We start from the raw sequence: 27980 nt of genomic DNA, 5'->3' as shown, positions 1-27980 counted from the left end.
TCACTTATAGATTCTATGGGGAGATAGTTATGCTTACATTTTAGTCACTATTTAATTATAATTAATCTTCAAATAAAATCAAAATATTAATAGATGCTTAAAGTACTTTAAAATGTAAATAAAGTACATGCAAAATTATTAAAAATTTGCTTTAGTAATTACTTTTTTGGTGGTACTGGGATATGAACTCAGGTCCTTGTGCTGTGGCACTTGCTCAGCCATAGCTATACAAGTTGAACCAAGCCTCTAGTCATAATTTCATTCTTTAGCCTATTTGTATCTTCCTTAATATCTTCACCTCAGCAGGACAAAATGCCTATGGAGCATTAACATGTTTCAGACTGAAGTATCATGTCCATTTCACTGTGGTCATGAAGTACTTTTCTATGAACCAAACAATAAAGTCGTAGTAGTGAATATTCTGGGTTTTTCACCCTTTAGTGAATGATAAGGTCAGTAGTTCATTAAATTATTCTCTAAAATGCTGTTTGGCTTGAGTATAGTATTGGCAACTTGAAAATATCACAGTCTATAGTTATTTGGCCTCCTAGTAGAAAAGAAAAATACCTTGAACCATAGCCATTTAATTCCCACATTTGGCTTTTTTATGCTGGAAACAAAATTATAATATAACTTTAAGAGGTGGGGCCAGGAGCATCTATCTCATTATTGGTCTATAGCTCTTATTTTAATTCCATCTAATCAAAGAAAGTATTATTTTGTTAGTCACCTAGTGTCTCTGAGGCATATCTGGTCTTATCAGACTCATAGCCCAACCTTGATGAATAGTTTCTGTTCAATTGGCTAGAGACTGAGAAATATTAAAGAGACTAAAGAAAGGATGTGTTAAGTGTCAATTGGTGAATCATCATTCTTAAGTGACTCTCATCTATAGAGTTAGAAGAAAAAGCAGCTTTTATGTTAAATGTTTGATTCAATGAGCAGATTTCTGACAGACAGAACTGATGAAAAGGGACAGCAGGAACATACCCTGTGAATATGAACCTCCTTTCATAAATATGATCTCCTTTTAGCAAATAATAGTAGCAGTAGTATTTAAATGTAAAGCAGGGATGTTTGTAACTAGAAAATTGACTTAAGTCATTCAAACTGGGAGAATCACACAATCTTAAAGTGCAAATATATAAATTAGAACAAAGGTTTTCTCAAAAGTGGTTTCATTAGTGTGTGGACAACTGAATCTTGTCCTGAACAATGGATGAAAATGGAGATATATGAAGATTCAGAAAGAATATTTATTGTAAATCATTAGAGACATTTTCCCTGAGGTTCATATTTTTTTTACAAATCTAACATATTAAAAATATTTAATGCTTTAGGGGCCGGGAGCTTGGCCAAGTGGTAGAGTGCTTGCCTAGCATGCATGAAGACCCAGGTTCAATTCCTCGGTACCACATACATAGAAAAAAGCTGGAAGTGGTGCTGAGGCTCAATTGGTAGAGCTCTAGCCTTGAGAAAGTCCAAGGACAGTGCCCACGCCCTGAGCTCAAGCACCATGACTGGCAAAAACAAACAAACAAACAAATAAATAAATAAAATAAAAATAATGCTTTATAAATGTTTACACATAAGCACTAGTTGAGAAACACCTTGAAATTAAAATTTAAAATTAAAATTTCCATTGGGAATTTCTAGAGTTTTTTTTGCAATATTTAACAGAGATTTTCCTTAGACATCATAGCAGAAGATATCTGTTCTGTACTTGTTCTTTTCTTCTCAGAAGGGATATTTGTATAAGAAACATTCATCACTTTGTGGTCTCAACTTGGATACTGACCTTCTTCTGTTATTAGTATTTCTTAATGGAGTGAGGGAATGTATAATACATTTGTGTAATTACAAAAATAGCTGCCAGAAAAGCTCAATTGACTTTCTGCCAAGCTAAGAAGAGTAAAGAGATACAAGTGCCTTTAAAACAGGATCACTATATTTTACAATGTCCTATTGTGCCTCCATCTAGGGCACTCACAGGGAGTACTGACACCAGTTCTTAGAAGGTACTGGCTCTTACAGAGCAGTAGTAATTGGCAAAACTCTTTCTTAGGACCAGCTTATCCAGGCAGATTGGGCATTGTGGGACGAAGAGCTTCCTTTCCAGAGTCAGTATGATAGTGAGACTGCTGTCACTGAATCACTAGAACAGGATGCTGGAGAATATGTTAGCTGGTACAGAGCTTTAAGGTCAAATTTCCATGACCCTGGTGACATTTCCCCGAGGGTCAGATGACTCAGTCTTCTCATGTATACATCCTTGAAGCTGTGACAATGTACATAGATGCCATATGGATGTCTGTTAATCCAATGAACTCCCAACTTGTCTAATCAAAAGAACCATATAAGAGTTTTTAAAAATGAGTGCTTCGGGGCCAGGAGGTTGGCCTAGTGGTAGAGTGCTTGCCTAGCATGCACGAAGACCGGGTTCGATTCCTCGGTACCCCACAAACATAGCAAAAAGCCGGAAGTGCTGCTGAGTTTCAAGTGGTAGAGTGCTAGCCTTGAGAAAGTCCAAGGACAGTGCTCAAGCCCTGAGCTCAAGCCCAGGACTGGCAAAAAAAAAAAAAGAAGAGTGCTTCCAGAGACAAGGGATACATGTTCTGCCTCAGATGTGGAAACTAGAACTAATTTATAAATTTACAAGTAACACACAGTTGTATGCAATTGCACACAAATGTACTAACTAAACTATGATTATTTTCAGGGGATAATTTAAATGGTGTAATTCTTTTGGAAAGGAACTTATAGTCCAACAAAATGAATGGTAGGAAACTGGCACTTGAACAATGTGGAAGAGAGGTCAAATAATAGGGGTAGAGGAATAAAGAAATAAAAGGAAGTAGAGAATGCATTTATTCAGTGTATATCCTATGAAACTAAGAAAATTGAGGAAAAGGAAATGGCTGGGAGAGATGAGGGAGAGTGATGAAAGGGATGACATCAATCGAGATTCATTGTACTTACAAATGAATTTGTTGAATGGTAACACTTTTGAACAATTACTTAAAGATAATAAAAATATGACTTAAAATGAGTACTCTGGCTCTGCCCTGCATATTTTAATTTTGCAGAATTACAGGTGGATTATTTATTCCATGTTAGAGAATTGTCCATCAGGTCTATTCAATTAGGGCTGTTTTATATTCTGAATAAATATATCAGAATGTATCTAGAATATGGAAACAAGAACTTTATCTTGTGTGATTGTTGTTGTTAATGTACCATGTTATTTTTCTTCTCTTTTTTTGTCCTGTGGTTAATCTCATATTGTTACTGTATCTGACTTTTTTACCTGTATCATATATATTATATTACATACATATATTATTTGAAATAGGAAAGAGAAGGGTGGAAACAAGATGATTGGGAGGGATTGGGGGAGGAAAATGGGGATAAAAACATGAGAAGGGGTATCAATGTGTAAGAAGTAATACATCTACTACCTAGCGAATGTAACTGTAACCCCTTTATACATTACCCCAACAAAAAAATAAAATAAAATAAATATCAGAATGTATTAGCAGGTACTGAAAACATCATGTTTGGTATTTCACATTGCCAAGAAATGACAAGAAAGCTTACTATGTATATTTTCCATGTTCATAAGAATATTTGGAAGACTTTTTTCACTTTGTTGCTAAGTGAAAAGCTTTTTCATTTTTAAAAAGTGACATCTGCATGTAGAAAGTGTGAATGGCAAGAATGAGTTTTTTAAGGTTTTATACTTCTGTTTTATCAAGGCTGCACATGAGATTGATAGTTGCCTATTTGCAGAATTGCATGGCTTGAGTTTTCACCCAATTTCCTATTAGTCCATTCCATCTATTCCTAGCATGAGCATCCATATATCTAGCTTGTTAAATTTTGCACCAACAGACTTCATGGTGCTAATGAAACCACTCAGCCCTGAAAAAAAATGTTGAGTGGTTAGTTATCCTAACTACACCCAGTCATTAAGATACTTAGTGGCTCTAATCCCATGGCCGCCAAAAGTTTAGGATTATATTTTCTTTAGTACATTTACTTGAAGGTAGTAAAGTTTTGTTGAGTTGTCTTGACTATTATTAGATTTTCCCCCTTTTTAATCTAGATATGAAATTGGCCTTTCTCAATTTCTACAAAATTCAGCTCATAATCATAGATTTCACGTATTTATTAGCTTTTTCTGATGTTACTTTGTAGGCAATGTCAGGAGAGGTTGCATCATAGACTTCATTGTCTTTCTCATAGGCTTTCTGAATCTCAGAAAACTTCTGTCTGCACATTGACCTTTCAGTGTCTCAGCTTTGACACTCAGAAGTATACAATAAATATTCTTTGTTCTTTGTCAGAATATTTGAAAATTAGGGAGAATATTTGAAGTGCACTCATTAGGGAAGTTTACAGAGGCAGAGCTAAAGTGTTCAGTATCAATTAAACCTTCCTGCCTGCTTAAGTTAGGAAATCTTAGGAAGCATACTCTGTTAAACTGACCATTCCATTTCAAATAATAACAATGCTAATGTGGTCGTAGATCTTCTAGATGTGAAGGGAAAATCAGCCTGGGGCCAGTTTTTGCAAAACTGCAGATCTATCTGAAAGATAAACTGAAAAGGGAAAAACAAAAAGTCTGTGAGTGTGGTACAAATGATAGCACTTTCCTAGTAAATGTTCAAGTTTCAGTACTTCAATGAAATATGCATTAATGCGAATTGGAAACGAAGTGAAGGGCTTGTATATCATTTTCAGTACAGTGAGAGAACTATCAAAGATGATGATAAAAGCTTTGATCAAGTATTTAACCCAGACCAACAATTTTGTTTTGATAGCCTCACTGTTCCTAATACATAGTTGAGGACAATGTAGCTTAAAACAGAACAAAATAAGAACAACAAAAACAATCCTCACCCAGGTTTGTACAAGTAGCCAGGTACCAAGTATCAGACCTGAGATCCCTTCTCAGGCAACCTGGCCACAGAACATGAGCTCTTTACCCATACTCACCTTATACCAAGATGTGCACACTCTTTTCAACAGGCGAATATCATGCACATACTTAAAGAGATGCTAGATCACTGGTACAGTGATACTCCTATCCTTGTTGTGGTTTTAAAGGCCAGGATTCCTGGTATCTGTGTGCTCACCAATGGCTGGAATGACTCTGCTTCAACATCTGTGGGGATCTGTTAAAGCTGCCTAGAGTCCTGTATTACCATAGTGGTTAGGATTCTATTTTTAGAGGTCTGAGGTGTGTGCCAGGAGTTTCCTTCCCAGTAGACCTTGCTTACAACCTTCCCTTTGGGGACTGGATATTCTTTTACCCCACTTCTGTCTGTGGTTTGGATGGCCTTTACTGGAGCTCTAGCCCTCCAAAAATGCTTACTCCCCAATCTGGGAACCTTCTGGAGTCTGATCAGTAGTGAGCAATAGTATAGCCTGAGAGAACACCAATCTCTGCTTCCAGTAGCAGAGTTCGATAAACTGCATTTCCTTTTTTGTACACACACACACACACACACACACACACACACACACACACACAGAGTCTTTGATGCTCAGGATTAAACCAAGAGGCCTTTTTTGTGCTAAGAATGTGCTCTACTGCTAATATACACCCCAAGTTCTGACAGCTTTTCGACTTTATGACAGTGCAAAAGCAATATATATTCAATAGCAACTGTACTGTAGAATTTTGATATCTTCCTCAGTTAGCAATAGATGATACAATATGTGATCTGGGCATGGCAGGGAGCTACAGCTTCCATCTAGCCCACACATCATGAGGACAGATCACTGGGAATCTAATCATATACTGTATTGTTACATTGTGAAGATTTGATAGGTTTATGAAATATATTTTCATTTTATACTATCAACTTACTATTGGTTTATCAAGTCAAAACCTCATTGTAAGTTGAGAAGCATGTTTACTTGTATATTTATATATGTATATATTCACATATACATAAATAAAATTGAGTTTTAGACTTGTCTCACCTTAACAATTGAGTGGATGACTTTCAGAAGCAAGAAATTATGCTCCATCTTCAAATATCCTCTGTGATTTAAGTTTCACACATGATATGTGGTGAAGGACAGAATGAACTGGTTGAGACTGCATGCCACTAACTCCGAAAGAACACATTTAGTTTAGGTAATGAGGGCTCAGTACTCATTGAGAAGCTCAAAGAATCAAGATACTTTCCTAGGAAACAACAAGCACCATTTCTCTTAATTTTATTTCTAAGTCTTTTAATGTCATCATTAAAATGGGAAGATGACTTTTAGTTCAGTATGCAAGGTGTTTGGGAACTGATTGTACCTACCCTTATCCAAGAAACATGCAGAACCACTTCTTTGATTTGTCTGAAAATTGAAGAGCAAACTACTGTCCCTAAGAATTGGAGAACTGACAGGCAGGAAGGTAGAGTTACAACTTTGTAGAAGAGAAACATCCATGGGAAGCATTACCAGGGTGGAAAGTCTATATTGTCGATGAACAAACCGCTGAATGAGTATGGACAAATCTGAGATAAAAGTTCCCAAGAGTTGTTAGGGTGACATTTCACACTTTAGTGACACTTACCCTTCATTAGTCCTGTTAGGTTCTTACAGAGAAATTGGAAAAATGTCTTCATGGTTTTAGTTCAGAAGGGTGGGAGAAAAAGTAGCCATTTTAGTTTATGCCAGATCACTATGTATGGGGATATTAATAGACTCTTAAAGAGTAGTAAAAGAATTAGGTATGATCATATGTAGAAAACATAGTTCTAGGCACTATGAAAGCATGTTTCTTTAATTCCTTAACCAATTTCTATACATAAATGGGCTATCTGTACATGTATAGTCAGTTTTGTCAGTATGATTGATTAAGAAATTGATAGGAAATTGGTAACTCATGCCTCTGGATATGTCTGTGAAAGTAGTTCCAGAGATGGTTGGATCATGAAAGCTCTGATCTAATTGAATGCATTCTTCCCAATGGATTTATAATATGATACCATTATTGGGAGGTAGTAAAAACAGAAGAGGAAAAGACCTAACTTGAAGGAGTAGATAACTGGAGGCATGTCCTTGGAAGTTATATTCTGCCCTACCCCCCTTTTTGTTTTTGTCATTCTCTGCTTCTTGATTGACATTAAGATATTCCTATCACCACAATGTCCTTCCCAAGTACATGGGCCAAGTAGCCAAAGAATGATCTCTCTGAAACTATAAGCGAAAATAAATATTCTCTCAAATTATTTCTCTGGGGTGTTTTTGTCACAACAATAAAAGTTCAAACTAAGATATACACTCACTAAAGTTGCACATGAGAAGTAGACTCTGGTGGTAGCCACCTGTAATCATGGCACTATTCAGGAAGCAGAGGCAGGAAGACAAGTTCAAGGCCAGTATGGACTACAGAGCAAGGCCTTATCGCAAGAGGGGGAAAAAGCAGTTATGCATGGGATGAAAATTGAGAGATACCTAATAGTCATTCTGTTATATCCATTCTTCTTTTAGTTTCACGAGGTAGGTATTTATTCTTTATTAAAGTCAAGAAATAACAAAGAAAAAGATTTTTAAGTATTAACTCACTTTAACCAAGCTGTTTATTTAAGAACCCCGGGCTAGATTTTAAATCTTTTGTGCCTTTAACACTGCTTGTTCCCTGGAAAGTGCCCTCAGCTCCATGGTAAATTGTCAACATGACATGAGTTAAATCTTATTGGTTCTCAGCTGACTCTTCCTAGAGCAAACGGTAGCAGACACATGGAGAAACTGCTGGCCAAAGATTGCAAAAAAAAGCACCACAGTTGTAATCTGTTCTCAGACATAAACAGGTTATAGGCAAACTTTTGTTCAGAAGAGAACTGTCACCAAGGGAAGCAGCTTATCCAGATGATAGGTTTTTGGAAGTCATAACTGTCAATATTTTCCTTCTTTACTTTGTAGCTGTCAGGAATAATTTGCTGTTTTTTTTGTCTCTTTCCCCAGATGACTATTAAGATATAAAATTATTGCTTCTAAATTCTTATTTAATTAATTTCTACTAATTCATTAATTTCTTTTTATTTAAAATAGATGAGTGTGCTTTTTAAAAATAATTACCCTTATTCCTTTTCTTTTAGGATGATATCAGTAGTGATAATTGAACACAATAATTTAAAAATGCATTCTTTTTTTGTTTCCTCAACAGATCCACAAAATGGATCTGTGTAGTTGAGATTTTCAAGTGCCCAAGTAAATCCCCAGAAAGTAATTTGTTTTTCCAATTTAGTTTGAAAAGCAAATGTCAGAACTTCTGAAGTGTGTTGGAAGATTGCATGTGGGACCCAGAAGAAATCTCTTTGGTTTCTGGTCAGTAGAATTTCTGGAGAAATGAGATTTAAAATGGCACTTCAGTTAAATCCATAAGCTACTCCTACTACACAGAAGCACAATTTGATTGAAGGCACAGTGGCTTTCCAAAGCACCAACTCTCAAAAGTTCAGGATTATTTCAAACATTTTGAATTCTGCAAAGATGTGTTATGAAGATTTCATCAATAGACTTATATTCAATAGGGTAGAAAATTTATTATTTGCCTACAAACAGAGTCTCAAGGACTTTGATGCTTGGGCTGCTTGAAATGAGATCTTCAGATCTCAGCTTACTGAATAGCTAGGATGTGAGCATCTGTATACCTCAGTGTACTTATTTATTTGTTTGTTTGTTTGCCAGTTGTGGGGCTTGACTCAGGGCCTGAGCACTGTCCTTGGGTTTTCTCAAGGCTAGAGCTATACCACTTGAGCACAGAACCACTTCTGGCTTTTTTCTATGTATATGGTACAGAGGAATCAAACCCAGGTCTTCATGCATGCCATGCAAGCATTCTACCACAAGGCCAAACTCTCAGCCCCCAGTGTACTTTTTTGTTTTTTTTTTGGCTCTCTGTGAGCCTTATTATGTATCAAAATGAGGAAACAATGGAGGGGGCAGCTTAAAAAAATCACTAATCTTCAAAAGTCATGTCAGTTCCAGGAGCTGGTGGTTCTTCCTTGTAATCTTAGCTACTAAGAAGGTTAAGATCTGAGGATCACAGTTTAAAGCCAGCTCAAGCAGGAAAATCCCTAATATTTTTATTTCTGATTAATCACCAAAATACCAGAAGTAGAATTGTAGTGGTGGAGCACTAGCCTGAAGACAAAAAACTCAGGAATAGCCCTCGGACCCTGAGTTCAAGCCCCAGAACTGGTACCTCATGAAGAAAAGAATAAGAAGGCATAAGACTAGTTAATTCTTTTCATTAATACTTCATTTGGTAGGTCGAGGCAAGGAGATCTTTTGCATCCACAAGAGTGAGATAGCCTGGGCAGCATAGTGAGACCTTGTTTTGTTTTTGTTTTTTTTTTCATATATTTTTATTGTAATTAATAGAAGGGTTACATTATATTCACCAGATAGAAGGTGCATTACTTCTCATATATTGATACCCTTTCTCAATTTAAATCCTCCATTCTCTCTCATTTCCACTCATCTTCTTTCCCCTTTCCTAAACACACAAAACAAAACAAACACAACACAAAACAAAACAGCAAACACTCGGAACTCTTCACTCAACCAATTTGTTCTAGATGAGCCTAAATGTTGTTCACCATGTTCGCAGTTTGTTACCTGGTCCTGGGTACTGCTTATGGTTCTGGAGGTCCAAGAGCATGTTGGCTGCATCTTCTCTGTCTGGAGAGAGTCTTTTGGCAATACCACATCAGGGTTGATGGTATCATGGTGCAAGTAAACAGGAAGTGAATGATCACATGGAGAGACTGGAAGCCCAAGACATATATCAGACAAGTTATCTTTTTTTCTGTTCCAACTAACTACTGAGCACAAACGAAGATCTTTGAAAACTGTATTAATTGCTTCTGAATTCAGTATCCCCAATGACCACCTTTTTTTTTTGAGGGGGGAAGGTCTTATGGGGCTTGAACTCTGGACCTGGCACTGTCCCTCAGCTCTTCAGTTTAAGGCTACAGACCTGCCCCTTGAGCCATGGTCCCACTTCTCCTTTCCCAGTGGTTAATTGGCAATAAGAGTCTCACCAAGTTTAGTGCCCAAGCTGGCTTTGAACCATGATCCTCAGATCTCAGCCTTCTGAGTAGCTAGGATTACAGGCTTTTAAAAGGCTTCACCACTCCAAATTTCTACCACCTCAACAATAACATGCTAAGAGTCAAGGTTACATCCTAGAGGGGTGGGGCATAATCTCCATATCTAACTCATAGGACTTCTCAATAGAAAGATACAAATATTGATCAGATTTTATAGAAATAAAAATAAACCATTTAGCCTAGCATTATTCAAGAATGTTCTGCTGTTACACCAGCATTTCTATTTGCTACTAGTCACTTGTGACTATATATATTTGAAATGGGAGTAGTTTGAGGAACCAAATTTTTATTTTTATTTAATTTTAATATAGCTTAAATAGGCAATATGTGATCAGTGGCTACCAATTTGAATAGCATAGCAGATGCTAAAGAATTCATTCAATTGGAGAAGGCACTAAGTAGATACGTTAGTTACTTACTGGGATTCACTATTCTTTTTTCTATTTTTTTATTTTTTATTGTAATTAATTGAAGGGTTACATTATATTTTCCAGATAAATGGTGCATTACTTCACAAAGTTATACCCCTTCTCATGCTTTTGTCCCCATTTCCTTCCTCCCACTCCCCACCCCTCATCTTGTTTCCCCCCTTCCTTATCCTATTTCAAATAAGCAAATGAACAGATATACAATATACTAGATAACAAGGTAAGATACTGAACACTCTGAGATAACCAAGAGACAACAAAAGGGATGAGAAATAACATAGTACATTAAGAACAATAATCACACATTATATGGCTCTTGTTTCCATATCCTGGAGGTCCTTTTATTTAGCCTCATCCTATATGGCCTATGTATCTAGGTTTTGAGCTATTGTAGTTCTCTGTTAGAAGAGTCCTAGGTTTGTACTAATTATTACAAATGAGCTTCCCATATTTTCTCCCCCTGCCCCCATACCTCCCACTCGTCTTGTTTTTTTCCCTTACCTTCCCTTTTTCAAATAAACATATATACAGCATACCAGGTACCACATTCCTATGAATAGGATTTTCTATAGTAAGCCAAATGTTATTTAGAAGTAGTACTACATTTGGATAGATATAGTTTTCATTAAAAAAATGAGGAAGAAGTCAACAGTTAGTTAAAGCATTTATAATTAATAAGGGATCATTTTCTATGCTGATTTACAAATGTATCATCTAAAGTTTTCATAAGTGCTCTAAGTTAGAAATCATTCCATTTCCATTTTATACAAGGAAAGGAAATGGTGTTACAAAATAATAAAGCCAGAGTCACTAGCCAGGAAGTAGTAGAGGCAATGTTTGAAGCCACATAGGGTTTATCATTGTTGTGTTTAATAATGAACATTTCCAATATGGATTCCCGGAGCTCCTGTGCTTATTTCTCTAGACATCACTGGGAAAAAAAGCATGAATCAGGAATGAGTTCCAACTCCAAGTATCTGACTTGAATCTTGCCTCTACTGCTTTCCAACATATGGACTTGAGCAAGACAATATCACTAAGCCTGAATTTTTTAAGTTGAAAACAAAAATAAGGTACCCACTTCACTGTGTTATTGTGAAGATTAAGTAAATTTACAGTGCCTGGACATTGTTTAACCCATATAAATTTGCCATCAGTATTATTTTTTGTGTGGGTGGGTCATGGGGCTTGAACTCTGGACCTGGGCGCTGTCCCTAAGCTCTATAGCTCAAGGCTACCACCCTACCCCTGGAGCCACATCCCTATTACCCATTTTCCAGTGATTAATTGGAGACAAGAATCTCTCAGTCTTTAGTGCCTGGGCTGGCTTTGAACCTAGATCCTCAAATCTCAACCTCCTGAGTAGCTACAATTACAGGCATGAGCCACCGTGCCCAGCTGCCATTATTATTTTAATTGAAATAGATTGACCTTTTATGTTAGGAGAGATAGAATAAGATTTTAATAGATAATATAAAGATATAGTTTTCATACATTTCCCAAAGCAGTATGAGACACATTAATAATTCACACACTGAGATTCCATCACTGAGATTATAGTTTCAGAGACTTTGATGCCCTGGCCAACTCCTCATATTTTTGCTTTTATGTTACTCTTAGAGATATCTCCTTTGGTGCCTTTGATTGGTTCTGAATGCTGAGCAGTGACAAGCACCAACACAGCTGGAAAGAGCTGTAAGATTTGCTGTTCTGTCTTCCAACAGGGAATTATTGCCATGGATACTAGCATCAGAGGGAGGCTGGGTAGCACTGTTCACTTATCTCCTGAGTGTCTGACATCTGTTTCTGGCAAGGCCAATAATGAATGTGCTGCTAGCTTCATATCAAACACCCACACAAAAAACTGATCCACACCTGTTTGTTTTTTTCTCCCTGTCTCACAGATGGCCTCTACTCAAGATGCCAGGTATGGCCAGAAGGACTCTTCTGACCAGAACTTTGACTACATGTTCAAATTACTGATCATCGGCAATAGCAGTGTGGGGAAGACATCTTTTCTGTTCCGTTATGCAGATGACTCCTTTACATCTGCATTTGTCAGCACAGTTGGAATTGATTTCAAAGTGAAAACTGTGTTCAAAAATGAAAAGAGAATCAAGCTTCAGATTTGGGTAAGTGGCTTTGAACTGACACTACCCTACCTATACATGTGTAAGAGAAAAGCTTTTCATTTTGCTGTCTCGGTGGAGGAGTCCACTGCTTTTATATCTAGCTTCTTTGCTGCAGAACATTCTGCGGAGTGATGGGTAATGACTTGTGAAGGAAGAAGATTGATTCATATCTTGCCATCTAGTCATGCTTCTTTAGGAGTAAAGAATTCCAAAATTTATTGTCTTGGTGGTGGAAGTAACACTGGATGAAAAGTCTGGCTTGACCTTGCATGATCCATATGACCTTGGACAAGTTTATGAATCTTGTCTATAGTCATTTTATAATTAATAAAGTAGGCAGTGTAGCTCTGGCCTTTCAGGTCATACATAGCAGCTTGCCCAGGGTATTTTAAAGGAGACAATAAAACCTAAACCTAATGTAAAGCCAGAGTCAGTTCCTTTATAAAGCCCCAGATCTAACTTTGTACATAGTCCATTACACTTCACAAGCTTTCTCTTTCTGCTCTCAAAACCATGCTTACATATTCAAAGAAACATAACAAGTGAAGCATTATATTTATTAGAAAATTCTCCACAAGTTTTGAGATGACTTGACTAGATGTCTGACTCTTCTTTCTATTTCAGTATTAGATATTTTTAACTGAATTGTTGGCATACATTTGTAATACTAGATAGAAAAAAACAACAGAAGCAATAGGTCAAGCTAACAAAATAGTTGAAGTTACCTAAATAAATATTTGTTATGATAAGAGACTTATCTAGTAAATATTTTATGGGCTTTTACTATGTACATTGATAAAACGTATCTAGAGTCAATGTTGGTCCTTTTTCTTGTCAACTCATACTTCTACCACTCAAATTCCTTAGAGATATAAACAAATATTTCCTATGAGGTTTAATTTTTATCTCAAATCAAGACATTTCCAATAACAACTGGTAGTTGTGAATGATAGTCTTTTCTTAAATGTCTTAAAATGAAGAAACATTCCAGAGTATAACATTTAATATATTTTTAATGGAAGTGCTCTTTATTTAACCCCTTTTATAAATGGGATGGCCTTTAAAATGTCTTAAAAGTCTTAGGAGTAAAACTTAAAGATGCATACATATATATATATACATATATATATATATATATACAAATATGGGCAGGCATTGGTTTGGAGTAGCTTATAAGAGATTACTACTGTTTTACTTATTCTGACTCTGAAATCTTTTACATCTAACCAGAACTCATATGAAAACTTGGACAATTAGTTCCCAGGATGAGGATCTTCAATGATCTGTCATTTTCTAAAGTCATTTAATTGGGAAGGTACAGGCTTAGGAACTTGACTTCAGTCAATAGTCCCCAGACACACTTCTATGTCTGAAGCCATGCCATTGTTTCCCATTTGGGCCGGGTTCATTCTCTTCCTTTTGAGCTTCAGGCAAACAAGTGCTATATGATAAGTTTCATATGCAAGCTTAAGAAGGATCCCTTCACTCTCAGGGGCTTTGGTAGATTGAAAATGAAATAAAAAATATTGAAAGGTGTGACATTGATCAAGATATAGTATATCCATAAACTTTTTTGTTAAATGGCAATTATTTTGTGCAACTACTTGAAGATAAGAAGTTAAATAATATTAAAATCACTACACCTTTCTTCAATTCCATTGTTTTTCTGCTAATAAGAGAGAACAGTCATTCTTTTGGCAAATGGCTCCTAGGTTTTTTTTTTCTCATTTTCTCCTTTGTGTCTCAGATTGATCTAAACAAATAGACAAAACAGCAACTCCGTATGTCGTTAGTCTTAAAATTGCTAGTAATTTTTCAGTGAGGGTTGTTGACAAATTCTTTGTTGAAGCACAAAATTGTTTTTTTTAATTTAATTTTTTTATTGTCGGGATAATGTATAGAGGTGTTACAGTTACATTCGCCAGGTAGTAGGTGTATTACTTCTCACACATTGATACTCCTTCTCATGTTTTTGTCCCCATTTCCCTCCCCCAACCCCTCACAATCATCTTGTTTTCCTCCCCTCTCTTTCCTATCTCAAATAAACTAATCAACATATATACCATATACCAGGTAACAAAGTCAGATACAGTAACAATATGAGATTAACCAAAGGGCAAAAAAAGAGAAGAGAAATGATATACTACATTAAGAACAATAATCACATAAATATAAAGCTCTTATTTCCATATCTTAGAGTTTCTTTCATTTAGTCTCATCATATATGACCATATGTACCTAGTTTTTGATCTATTGTAATCCTGTGCTAGGAGAGTCCCACTGAGAAGTTTGCCACTGAGAAGTTTGTTATACTCACAAATCCCAAGAGAAGAATATATAGTTTGAGGGTGCACAGGAAATTGGGAATCCCTCAAATGGTCAGGAAGAGAAGTGGAAAGAACTGTAAGCAAGAGCCATGTTCAAAATTCCTGCAGGAAACAATGGGAGAGACAGATAAGCAGATGTAGAATGACTAGTTTGAATAGCAGCAGGTACTGAGGCATTGAGGCTGTTCAGAGAGGTTTGGTACCTGTTTTCTGCAGTGATAGACAAAGTGGATAGAAGTGGTCCAGAAATGTGCAGAAGTCACTTGACTTTGCCTATGGTGCTTTTGTAGCTCAGTCATCCTGCCTATTGATTTCAGGATGGTGTTCAAGTCCTCCAAGTCTTTTTATAAACCAACAGCTTGCTCTGTCAATGCTACTTCCTTAGGAGAACCACCAAAGGCAGTAATAGCGCCAAGGCCATTGTTGGTGCTGTCTTTTGTGTGTTCTTTTACCCATCATACTATTTCTAATTTAGCATCTGTGTCTCCTGAGAGATTGAGAAAGGCATGCTCTTATTCCCCTCTTGAGAGGAAACTGATACTGTATATGAAATGTCAAGATACATTTGCTCTGCCCGGGGCTAAAAAGCATCAGTCTTGCATCACACTGTATTTAATCCACTCTTTCCAGCATTGACAAGATACAGGAGGTAGTAAAGACTTTGTTCCTGGTATGATTCAACTCTCTAGATATTGGGAAAGACAGTTGAACAGCCATGGCAGAAAGGACCACCTGGTAGTTCCATAGCCATATTCTGCTAAAGTACTGAAAGGCCCAGAGGCTGAAGCTAGAAATTTGGGGTTTGGTGAGTCAGCCTCTAAATTTTATTTAGCTAGGTGATATCAAACCCTAACCTTCTATACTTCTATATATTCACTTGTGAAATGGGAAAAATAATGCCTGACCCTTAGCTGCTAAGTACTTGCCTACAATGAGTTTAACACCAATGTGTATCTTCCTTTCGATAAGCATTATGCCATCACTCAGATTTTTGTACTCAGTTTAGTAATTCGTCAAAACCAAACGTTTGTCGAATAGTTTAACAAAATATTCTGTGTGACAGGAAGTCACATTGGTACGTGTTGGGTATGTAACAGTGAACGCTGAACAGGGTCTGTCATAAGAAGCTACTCATCAGACAGGGAGGCAGAATTCCATCTGCTGCTGTGAGTGATCCAGAAGACCTGAGTACAGGAGTCATAAATAATATACCTTTCCAGTCTTCAGGCTCTAGGATCATTTGCTGGAGCATCTATATCTGAGCTGAGAAATGATAAGTGAAAGGGAATTATTTGTTTTCTCACTAATTGATTCATTCATCATCTGCATTTGCTGAGTTTTCAATGTGCATATTAGACCTTTTGAAGAAAGTTGGCATTGAAGTAAGTATCCAAATCCATGGATTATGATAAATGGTTTGGAGAAACAGAGCATTCTGATAAATGAAAACCAAGAGAAGTAGAGATCTGATTCAGTTAGAGCTTCTAACTGAACATCACCTTTACAATAAAAAAGAAGAAAATATTTATTCAATGGGAAAAAATCCTTTTGTATATCTGGATTATAGAAAGAAGCTCACAACAGTAGAGAAAATAAGGAAAATTTACAATCAATGTTATCAGTATGGGTGAATTCCTCATGAATTCACTTCACTTAGTGCTCATAGAGTATTCTTACATCTGGTATTGTTTCCCAGTTCAGTATCCAGTTCCCATCTTCTTGGGTTTGTGTTTGTCATGCTGATTTTTACATTTTGTTAAATTTTCATAAACAGGATGCATTGTTTGTTAAAATAAAAGCAGAATAGTTCAAAGTACAAATATGGGAATCTTTTATTAATTTGCTTGAATTTTTCCATATGTTAGACAAGGTTAGACTTTTTACTACTATACTGTGGTCTTTGTGTATTTGCCAGCCAAAACATTAAGTCTTCCTCAATACATTGGTATTAGTTTATATTAGACTTATTATAAATTTGTATTGAAATTCCTTCAAAACAACAATATCACACTTGTCATTTAGCATGGTCTCCAAGCTGTCTGCCAGAATTCAAATTGTTTTTTATTATCTTTAGCAAGTTAAATAAGTTTTCTACACCTCAGTTATCCCACACCTTATTTTTCTCATCTGTAAACATGAAGCAATAATAATATCTTGTCATACTATAAATTTTAAAGACAATGACATTCATAAAATGTTTAGACAATACTTTGCACCTAGTAACTCCTAAGGAAAGATAATTTGAATCTTACCCATCTAGTTTCACACTTTTTAGAACTACAAAAGGACATTCTAGGCCATGGACTTCTAGCTGTAATGGACACAGATATTTATAAAAATGACTTGATTCAATGTTCTGATGTGGTTATGAAATTGACAAGTGAGCTGACTGATGAGGTGGAACATCTTCTGGACTGTGAGTTTCTCTTACCAGTTATGTATAAATTCTACTATGTCCAAGTTCAGTCAGTTGAGTTGTTGGGGTGTGTCCTGATGTTTTGGAGACATCTTTGCTTTTAAATAGAATCATCAGTTGCTCAGGGAAGGCAAGTTCATACAGCTTGTTTATTAAATGCTCATAAAATTGATGTCCTACCCAAGAATAAAACAATTATAAATCATTGGGCTCACAGAGAGATGTTATTAAATGTTGGATATGATTTCTTTGGGATACAGCCTAGTGATGTTGGAAGCCTCTGGTGTAATCTGTTAGCTATACTGTGCTTGTGCCACCCAATTATCAGTTGTTATTCTTCTGAGACTGAACTGACTGGTGGTCCTGGCATTATAGAAACACAGCTTGAATTATGGTCCAAATTAAGCATTTAATTACTCCATATATTTATTTCTTGAGTCAGAAATTTAGGAATATAAAAGCATTTTTCTAACTGGATAGTAGTTATTTTCAGAGGTAGCAATATTTTTTCCTTGTCAGCTTTTGCTCCCATCACAATAACTTTTCTGGTTCTGACCATTCTCATTGTGGCAGACTGACCAGAAAGATTAAACAGAGGAAATGTGAGCATGAATTAATACAGATTACATTGCTTAAGCTGATGTCGAACATGAAACCAAGTGGAAGGCAGATCTTTACCTCCAGGAAGGTTACTCTTTTGGGAAGCAACAGAATCAGAGCTGGGCAAGGTGGAACTTAATCTGGATTCTGGAAGCACACTGGAAGTTAAAGCAGGAGGATCATGACCTACGGCTAGCCTGTAACTTCCAAGTTATTTAGGGTTATTTAGACAGAAAACACAAACAAAAGAACTAAAGCAATAGAAACAATTTTAGGATATTTGTAAGGTATCATGTGTTAAAACGATAAGTATAAAAGGGAAAGTACAAAGGAAGCATAAACATTAAAAATTGAAGTGAATAATGTTTTACCATAGAATTTTGGAAAGAGGTATATGATTATTTAGGTGAGTTTAGTGATATTACAAGGTTAAATGCATGGTAAACAAAATGGTGCAGACCCTTCTGCTAGTATCAGAGAATCACTGCTGCCTTCTTAGACTAAAATGGAAAGAGAAGGGGAAGTTACAAGGGTCAAGAGAGAACTGTATTCTTGTAGAATAGTAAAATTAGATGAGACCCTTAGCCTTTTAGAAAACAGCCTCTGCTTTGATTATCAATGGCAAATCAATGAAGGGCCATGGGAATAAACACCCTCAGTTCCCTTTCCTCTTGCCTTTTGAACTAATTCCCATGTCTCTCTTTGGCTGAGCTCTAAAGGATTGGAACTGCTTTGTGTTAGGGGTTCATAAATTAGCTACCTGGGGCCCTGGGATGGGACTTGGCAAAAGAATAGATCTGGGCCAGGCCCCTGGTGTCTCACGCCTATAATCCTAGCTATTCAGGAGCCTGAGATCTGAGGATCAAGGTTCAAAGCCAGCCCCGGTAAAAAAGGAAATGAGACTCTTATCTCCAATTAACCTCTAGAAAATGGGAAGTGAGGTTTGGTTCAAGGGTAGGACAGTAGCCTAAAGCTGAAGAGCTCACAAACAGTGCCCAGACCCACAAAAAAAATTAAAAAAGGACCAGGAAGGTAAAGAAAATTATCTAGCACACTGATAAAAGTAGACGTTTAGTAGTATTTGTTGTTGTTGTTGTTGTTATGGATTTTTTCTGTTTGTTGTCTTTTTTTCCCCAGTCCTGGATGTTAACCCTGGATTCCTCTTGTTCGAGGCTAGTACTCTGAGCCAATGGGCCACTTCTGGCTTTTTCTGTGATTAATTGAAGATAGGAGTCTCTTAGATTTTCCTGAGTGGTTTGGCTTCCAATTGTGATCCTCAGATCTCAGCCTCCTGCTTAGCTAGGAGTATAGGCATGAGCCACTGGCACCTGGCTTTTGCTAGTATTGTTACATGAAGATTAAACTATTAAATGAAGATGTCCAAATATCCATTTGAGCGTAATCAATTCATAGATAGTACATGGATTTCTGCTAAATTCATACTTCTGTTAATTTTAATGATGTGATAAGGTTTTTTAACTTTTTTCTGAAATAATTTTTTATTGTAATTAATAGAAGGATTACATGATATTTGCCAGATAGATGGTGCATTAATTCCCATACATTGATACACTTTCACATGTCTTGGTCCCCATTTCCCTCCCCCCCCACCCCTCATCTTCTTTTCCCCCCTTCCCTATCTAATTTCAAATAACCAAATACAAATATATACAGATATATCAGGTAACAAAGTGAGATACTGTAACAATATGAGATAACCAAGGGACAGCAAAGGAGATGAGAGACAACATAGTACATTAAGGACAACAATCATTCGTTATATGGCTTATGTTTCCATATCCTAGAGACCCTTTCATTTAGCGTCCTACTATATGGCCTTTTGTATCAAGGTTTTGCTCTATTGCAAATCTCTGCTAGTGGAGCCCAAGATTTCTACTGATTATGACAAATGAGGGAAACCATGGAGTCTAAGTTCCTTTGAGTCTGGCTTACTTCACTTAATATGATCTTTTCTAAGTCTTTCCATTTCCTAACAAATGGGGCAATGTCATTCTTTCTGACAGCGGCATAGAATTCCATTGTGTATAAATACCACATCTTGTTGATCCACTCATCAACATCTAGGTTGGTTCCATATCTTTGCTATGGTAAAGAGTACCGCAATGAACATTGTTATGCTGGTGGATTTAGAATGTCTTTGTTTCTGGATGATTGGGTAAATGCCAAGTAGTGGAATTGCTGGGTCATAGGGGAGCTGTATGTTTAATCTTTTGAGAAACTGCCATACTGCTTTCCATAGTGGTTGAACGAGTTTACATTCCCATCAACAATGCAGTAGTGATCCCACCTGGCCACATCCCCTCCAGCATCTGTTGTTATTAGTTTTCTTGATCCTGGCCATTCTAACTGGAGTGAGGTAGAATCTTAAAGTTGTTTTGATTTGCATTTCTTTTATGACCAGAGATGTTGAGCATTTCTTCATGTGTCTATAGGCCATTTTTGTTTCTTCTTTAGAGAAGACTCTCTTTAAGTCTTTGACCCATCTTTTAATGGGATGGTTGTTACTTTGGAGATTAGTTTTGGATTGATTAAATTTTTTGAGCTGTTGATATATTTTAGATATGAGGCCTATGTCTATTGTATGGTTAGTGAAGCTCTTCTCCCACTCTGTAGGCTTCCTAATTGGTTTACTAGCTATGTCCTTTGCCATACAAAAGCTCTGCAGTTTAATGCAGTCCCACTTATCCAGTCTTTCTCTGATTTGTTGTGATTCTTGGTCCTTATTAAGAAAGTTTTGACCTGTGCCAAGGAGGCCTAGTGTATCTCCTATTCCTTCTTGTAAAGTTATCACTGTGTCAGCTGTTACCTCCAGGTCTTTGATCCATTTGGAGTTAATTCTAGTACAGGGTGACAAAGAAGGATCCAGCTTTAGTTTTCTGCATGTGCTTAACCAGTTCTGCCAGCATCACTTGTTGAAGAGGTTGTCTTTCTTCCATTCTATTTTATTGGCTCCCTTGTCAAAGATTAGGTGGCCACAGGTCTGTGGTGTAATATCTGGGTCTTCAGTTCTATTCCATTGGTCTTCAGGCCTGTTCTTGTGCCAGTACCAAGCTGTTTTGATAATTATAGCTCTGTAATAGAGTCTAAAGTTTGGTATTGAAATTCCTCCTGTGCTGTTCTTTCTGCTAAGCAGTGTTTTTGCTATATGGGCTCTTTTATTATTCCATATGAAATTTTGGATTGCCTCTTCTATTTCTTTAAAGAATGACATTGGAATATTGATGGGTATTGCATTGAATTTGTAGATGGCCCTTGGCAAGACTGTCATTTTCATAATAATGATTCTTCCAATCCAAGAGCATGGGAGGTTTTTCCATTTCCTCAGTTCTGCTTTAATTTCCTTTTTTAGGGTTTTAAAGTTTTCATCAAAAAGGTCTTTACATTTTTAGTTAAGGTAATTCCTAGGTACTTTATTTTCTTTGAGGCTATTGCAAAAGGAGTTGCTTTCCTGAATGTTGCCTCATTCCTCTCATTGTTGGCGTAAAGGAAGGCAGTTGATTTTTGAGAGTTGATTTTATAGCCTGCTACTCTTCCAAAGTTTTGAATCAGCTCAAGGAGCTTGGGAGTAGAGTCTATAGGATTCTTTAAATACAGGATCATGTCATCTGCAAAGAAGGATAGTTTTACTTCCTCTTTCCCTATTTGGATCCCCTTTATGCTTGCTTTTTGCCTTATTGCACTGGCTAGAAATTCTAAAACTATGTTTAAGAGGAGTGGAGAGAGTGGGCATCCTTGTCTCCTTCCTGATTTTAGAGGGAATGGCTTTAGCTTTTCGCCGTTAAGTATAATACTAGCTGTGGGTTTGTCATACACAGCCTTTATTATATTGAGGAATGTTCCATGGATTCCTAGTTTCTCCAGAGCTTTTAACATAAAGGGGTGTTGGATCTTGTCAAATGCCTTTTCTGCATCTATTAAGACAATCATGTGATTTTTTTGTCCCTGTTCCTGTTAATGTGTTGAATTATATTAATTGATTTGCATATGTTGAACCAGCTTTGCCTCCTTGTAATGAAACCTGTTTGATCATAGTGTATAATTTTTTTGATGAGTTGTTGTAGACGGTTGGCCAGTATTTTGTTGAGAAGTTTTGGATCGATGTTCTTCAAAGAAATAGGTCTATAATTCTCTTTCTTTGATGAATCTCTGTCTGGTTTGGGGATGAGGATTATACAGGCTTCATAGAATGAGTTTGGTAAAGAACCTTCATTTTCAATTTTGTTGAAGAGCTTGAGGAGTATTGGTGTGATCTCTGCTTTGAAGACCTTATAGAATTCAGCTGTGAATCCATCTGGCTTGGGATTTTCTTAGGTGGAAGGTCTCTTATTGCCATTCCTATTTCAGTGCTTGAAATAGGCCTGTTGGGTTAGTTCTTCTTGGTTCAGTGTGAGTATGTTAATATTGGCTAGGAATTCGTTCATTTCTTCTAGATTCTCAAATTTGTTGGCGTAAAGATTTGAGAAGTATTCCCTCATGATACTCTGGATCTTGGTAATTTCTGTCATGATATTACCATTTTTGTCTGTGATTTTGTTTATTTCGGTATGCTCCCTTTTTTTGGTAAGATTTACTAAGGGTTTGTCAATTTTGTTAATTCTTTCAAAGAACCAACTCCTTGTTTTGTTGATTCTTTCTATAGTTTTTTTGGATTCCAATTCATTTAATTCTGCTTTGATTTTAATAATTTGCTTCCTTCTAGTGGGCTTAGGGTTGGTTTGTTGCTCTTTTTCCAGGAGCTTAAGATGACACATTAAATTGTCGGTTTGCGATTTTTCCAATTTGTTATTGTAGGCACTAAGAGCTATAAATTTTCCTCTGAGTACTGCCCTTGCCGTGTCCCAAAGGAGCTGGTATTTTGTGTGCTCCTTTTTGTTAAATTTCATAAACTGCTGGATTTCTGTTCTGATCTCTTCGATGACCCATTGGTGATGCAATAATGTGTTGTTCAGTCTCCATGAGTTACAGGGTTTTTGTTGGTGGAGTTGTGTTTTCAGTTCCAATTTGATGCCCTTGTGGTCTGAGAGAGTGCAGGAAATAATTCCAGTGTTTCTGAATCTGTCCAGGTTTGTTTTATGGCCTAAAATGTGGTTTATTTGGGAAATGTTCCATGTGCTGCTGAGAAAAACGTATATTGTGTTTTGCTGGGTGGAATATTCTGCAGATGTCTGTTAGATCTAGTTGGTCTATGTAATTGTTCAATTCTAAGGTTTCTCTGTTGAGTTTTTGCCTTATTGATCTGTCCAAAGGTGAGAGTGGTGTGTTAAAGTCACCGACAATCACTGTGTTTCGATCTATGTATGGTTTCAGTGAAAGTAAAGTTTGTTTGATGAAATTCGGAGCTCCGAGATTCGGTGTGTAGATATTTAGGATGGTTATGTCCTCCTGGAGGAAAGATCCCTTTAGTAGTATGTAGTAACTTTCTTTGTCTTTTCTCACTAATTTTAGTTTGAAGTCTATTTTATCTGATATGAGGATGGCAACTCCAGCCTGTTTATGGGGGCCGTTAGCTTGATAGAGTTTATTCCAACCTCTCATTTTCAAAAGGTGGTTGTTTTTTGGGGTAAGATGTGTCTCTTGAAGACAGCAGAATGATGGATCTTGTTTTTTCATCCAACCAGATAATCTATGCCATTTAATTGGAGAGTTCAGTCCTTTGATATTGACAGTCAGGATTGAGAAATATTTATTAGTTCCTGCCATTTTTACAAGCATTCATTAGGGCCTGTGTCTTGATAGTTTTTGTGGTACTTAGATGTTAAGAGTTTTAGGTGCCATGTCTTTCTCTGTATTACATTTGTGTTGGTTTTCCATGTGTAGAACATCTTTGAGAATTTTCTGTAGTGTTGGTTTTGTTGCTGCATAATGTTGAAGCTTTTCCTTGGAATGGAATGTTTTTATTGTTCCCTCAGTTATGAATGAGAGCTTAACTGGGTACAGTATTCTTGGTTGGTAGTTATTTGAGTTCAGGGCATGGTATATACCGTTCCAATCTCTTCTTGCTTGCATGGTCTCTGCTGAGAAATCTGGGGTTATTCTGATTGGTTTGCCTTTATGGGTGATTGTTCTCTTCTCCCTGACTGCTTTTAGGATCCTATCTTTGGCCTCTATTGATTCAATTCATATTATAATGTGGCGGTGGGATGTCCTTTTCTGGTCAGGTCTGTTTGGGGTTCTAAAAGCTTCTTGTATGTGGATGGACCTGCCCTTCTGGATATTCCCTGAAGTATATTTCCAATACCATTGACCTCTTTCTCTAGACCCTCCTTAATACCAATTAGCCTTAAATTAGGCTTCCTAATTGTATCTTGGACCTCCTGTAGCATTTTCTCATATTTCCTAGATTTGAATTGACTCATTTTTCTGTTCTTTTTCTATAATAACTAAATTATCTTCAACCCCAGAAATTCTCTCTTCCGCATTGTCTAACTTGCTATCAAAGCTATCTACTGTATTCTTCATCTCCCTTGCTTCTAATTGCTCATTTTTGATGCCTTGCATCTCTTGTTTTAGATCATGTATGGATTTCTTTAGCTCTTTGATTTCCATTTGAGTGGTTAGCTCAGCAGCTTTATTCTCTTTGGACATTTGTTGGAGTTGAGTCACCTTTTTGTTTGTGGATTCTATGAATTCGTCCATTTTTCTTTGAAAAACTTTTATTATGGCCTCCTTTATGGCTTCTCCTTTTTCACATATCACCTTGTTTATGGTTTCCTCTTGTTTAGCTGTCGCTTCATCCCTTATCTCTTTCTTTATGTTTTCACATTTTTCATTAATGATGTTTATCAATTGCATTTGTATAGCACTTGGAAGACTCTCCTCTAGATTTGCCACTGACTGCTCCATTGGCTATTTATTTTGGGTGGGAGATGCTATTCCTTGATTTGGAATTTTTTTTGAGTTTCTTGTTCTGCCCATTTGAGGATGGGAGCAAGATTAATACTAAACAAGATTATAATTTTTCAGATATAACCAACCTAGACCTTTTTAGTTGGCTGACAATAGTTATTAGCTCTTTTAGATTGGTAATAACACTGTCTCTTTCTTTTTGTACACTTACATACAAATCTAATACAATCACAGATGACCAATTTATGACCAAAACAATAAGCCTCTCAACCCAATCTCTATTGTATTTAAGTCCCTCTGGACCTAGAGTATAATTGAACACCTAGATACACAGCATTGCTCAACAACCATCAAATGTAGTTCCATGCATTATAAGAGTTGAAGGATGAACAGAGGACCAGAGATAGAAAAATAATATGAAAGATGACAAGGGAGGTAGGAAAAGAATAATACTGGAGTGTAAGAATATTATAGTAATGAAGAAAGGGTATCGTGTAAGGATAACTGACCTAAGGTGATAGACAGGTAGAGTATTTGTGTAGAAAGTTTAGATGAACTTAGATAAAACTTATCAAAATAAGAAGAATAATAAGAAGAATATATAAAGAAAAGAGAGGGGTGGATATAGGAGATTTCAATGATACCAATTTAAGAAAGAAAAGAAAAAAAGAAAAAAGAAAAAACAGCAACAAAATAAAAGAAAACAGAACACACACACAACAAAACAAAAACAAAAAAAACAAAAAAAAAGAAAGAAAAAAGGTGCGGGGAGATTCCTCACTGTTCTGAGTTCTCACCCAAGAGATACTAGGGTTGAGGACCTAGAGTTTAAAAAGCAGGTGACTGTATCAATATGGATATCGTTTTTATTCAAACTGTACCCAAAGCTATTTCTGTGTTTCTAGAAACAACCACAGTGACAGCAGGATTGCATAAAAAGAGAGAAGAAAAAAAGGAAAAAAAAAGGGAAAAAAAAGGAATGGATCATAACATTAGAAAAAAAGGTGTAGGTTAAATGGCAAAGAAAAAAATAAGAACATTTAAAAATGTAAATGAAATGGGGTAAAATAATTAAAAAACGGTATTGTTCAGGTTTGGGTTTTTTTTGGTGGGGGAAGAGGTTAGGAAATTTGCGTCTCCACTAAATTCGGGATCTAAACACTTCACAAAGTCTTTTTCTCTTGTGATTTGGCTTTGTGGTTTTTTGGATGAGATTGCTTGTTTGGTAAAACAAAGCTGAAAGATCCGAGGACGGCTTTGTTTACAGGTCTGCAGGTGGCGCAGGGGGATGGACTTTAGCAGCGCTGGGACCGGATTTCCTCCTAAGGGATCTCTGGGAAATCCTTTGCCCTATAGGTTGGTGGTGCTGTCAGCAACACCTCTCAAGCTCCAATTGCTTTGGCCTGGGTAGTTGCCAGCAGTCAAGATGGCGCTACTCTCAGCTGGTGGGGGAGGGGCTCCCTCCCAATGCCGTTCCAGAGCAGAAGTGGAAACTTCTCCTCGGAACTACTCACAAATTGCTGGATTATCCGGTTCCGTGAAGCTGGCAGGTCCGTGCACGGCCGGGTGTTGGCTCTGGGCTTGCGCAGGCTCTGTGTGGCTCTGTCTGCAGCCGGCGGGTCTGCGCTGCTGTGGAGCGCTGTCTCTGCTCTGATTCAGAAGAGCCTTTGTCTCCTGGCCGCTCTGCTCCACTCCGAGGCCAGGACTGTCTCCTGCACTGCCAGTACATGAATCTTGGTAGGAGCTCAGTAAGTCTCACCCTGAACCGCCACCATCTTCCGCCAAAACCCAGTTTTTTAATTCTTTTATTTTTTTCCAGTTTGGGGGCTAGGGCCTGGGTACTGTCCTTGGACATGTTTTGCTCTGCCACTTGAGCCACAGTGCCACTTCAAGCCTTTTCTGTGTATGTGGTACCACGGATTGAACCCAGGGCGAGGTGCATGAGAGATGACCCCTCTATCACTAGGCTATGCTCCTGGACCCTTTAATTCTTTTTTATTTTACCTAATTTTACCAGTGCCTTCATGAGATGATTCTATTAAAATCTCAATGTATTGTTGCTTAGTTTGAACACATCCATATATATCAATTAATGTGTGCTTCATAGGGGTATAAATCATTTCTTACTCTGAACTAAGTCAATGTCTGCATGTAAGGTATATACTAGTGTGCCCAGGTCTTTTAGGCCTCCCTGAGGGGCTCCAATTTTCCCTTAGGAAAGGGAAAATAAATGGCTTGAGAGCTTTAGCCATAAAGCCATGGACAGCATATGGTTTTTGTCCTGAGACCAGGAGCCCCTATGTGCTGTGGATGGAACTGAGAATTCATCTCCTGTTACACAAGGCAGAACACATTTGGTGACACATGAACAATGTTCTCAAGCACCATTCACTGTCCCCCACTGGCCTCTGATGAATGTTTCCCTAGAAGAAGAAGAGTAAGATAATGCTTTTATTCATAAAATTAAATTTATTATATTTAAAAAATACTTTAAATCTAAACTAATGTTAATTATTATAATTGATTCTTTACTATTCTTTTGGTAATCTGCTAGCAGATTTTTTTAAACCTTTCTGAGGCAAATAAAATACAATAAAACAAAACAAGGGCAATCTTTTGTAAAGTGCCCATTTGTATTTATTTAGTATTAGCAGTATTGGTCTTGGAACCCCAGAAATATAGAAACTAGTCATGTAGAATTTAATGGCATTGACTCCTGTGGCTGGGCAGTTTGGAGAAAATAGCAAGAAAGCTTTTCTGTGATTGTGTTCTAGTCGAACAATCATGGCACACTTAAAAAAAAAGCCATGTATTCATGAGTGATTATTGTTAGGTGCTATGCAGCATAGTAGGCTGTGTAGCAAGGAAGCAAATGGTTTTTAAGTTTCTTATCTGTCTGAGACTTACAGAAAAACAGCACAGAAAGTAGTGTAAACATAAACAAAGACCACTCAAATGGGAAGAAGATGAACTGTGGCAAATGAGTCAATGAGTATTTTAGCAGAGACTTCAACTTCTGTAGCAGAGTGATAGAAAGAGGATCCTTCAGATGTGCCCTGATTGGAGTCTGTTGGCAGATTTGG

At 37.0% G+C, this 27980-nt stretch overlaps 1 protein-coding gene across 3 annotated transcripts in view; it reads left to right on the top strand.

Moving 5' to 3' along the window:
- Positions 1-27980, top strand: part of Rab3c (RAB3C, member RAS oncogene family) — a 185498-nt gene that overhangs the window by 5283 nt on the left and 152235 nt on the right. For all 3 annotated transcript variants that reach the window (XM_090331916.1, XM_090331915.1, XM_090331917.1), the window contains exon 2: positions 12460-12687. In XM_090331916.1, the coding sequence (XP_090188042.1) occupies positions 12460-12687 (228 nt within the window). The remainder of the gene's footprint in view (positions 1-12459; positions 12688-27980) is intronic.

Source organism: Megascapheus bottae, chromosome 4 (genome assembly GCF_031878675.1).
Source record: "Megascapheus bottae isolate mThoBot1 chromosome 4, mThoBot2.hap1, whole genome shotgun sequence".
NCBI classification, from domain to species: Eukaryota; Metazoa; Chordata; class Mammalia; order Rodentia; family Geomyidae; genus Megascapheus; species Megascapheus bottae.
Note: the sequence above shows the minus strand (reverse complement) of the source record. Positions and strands in the feature narration are given on the sequence as shown.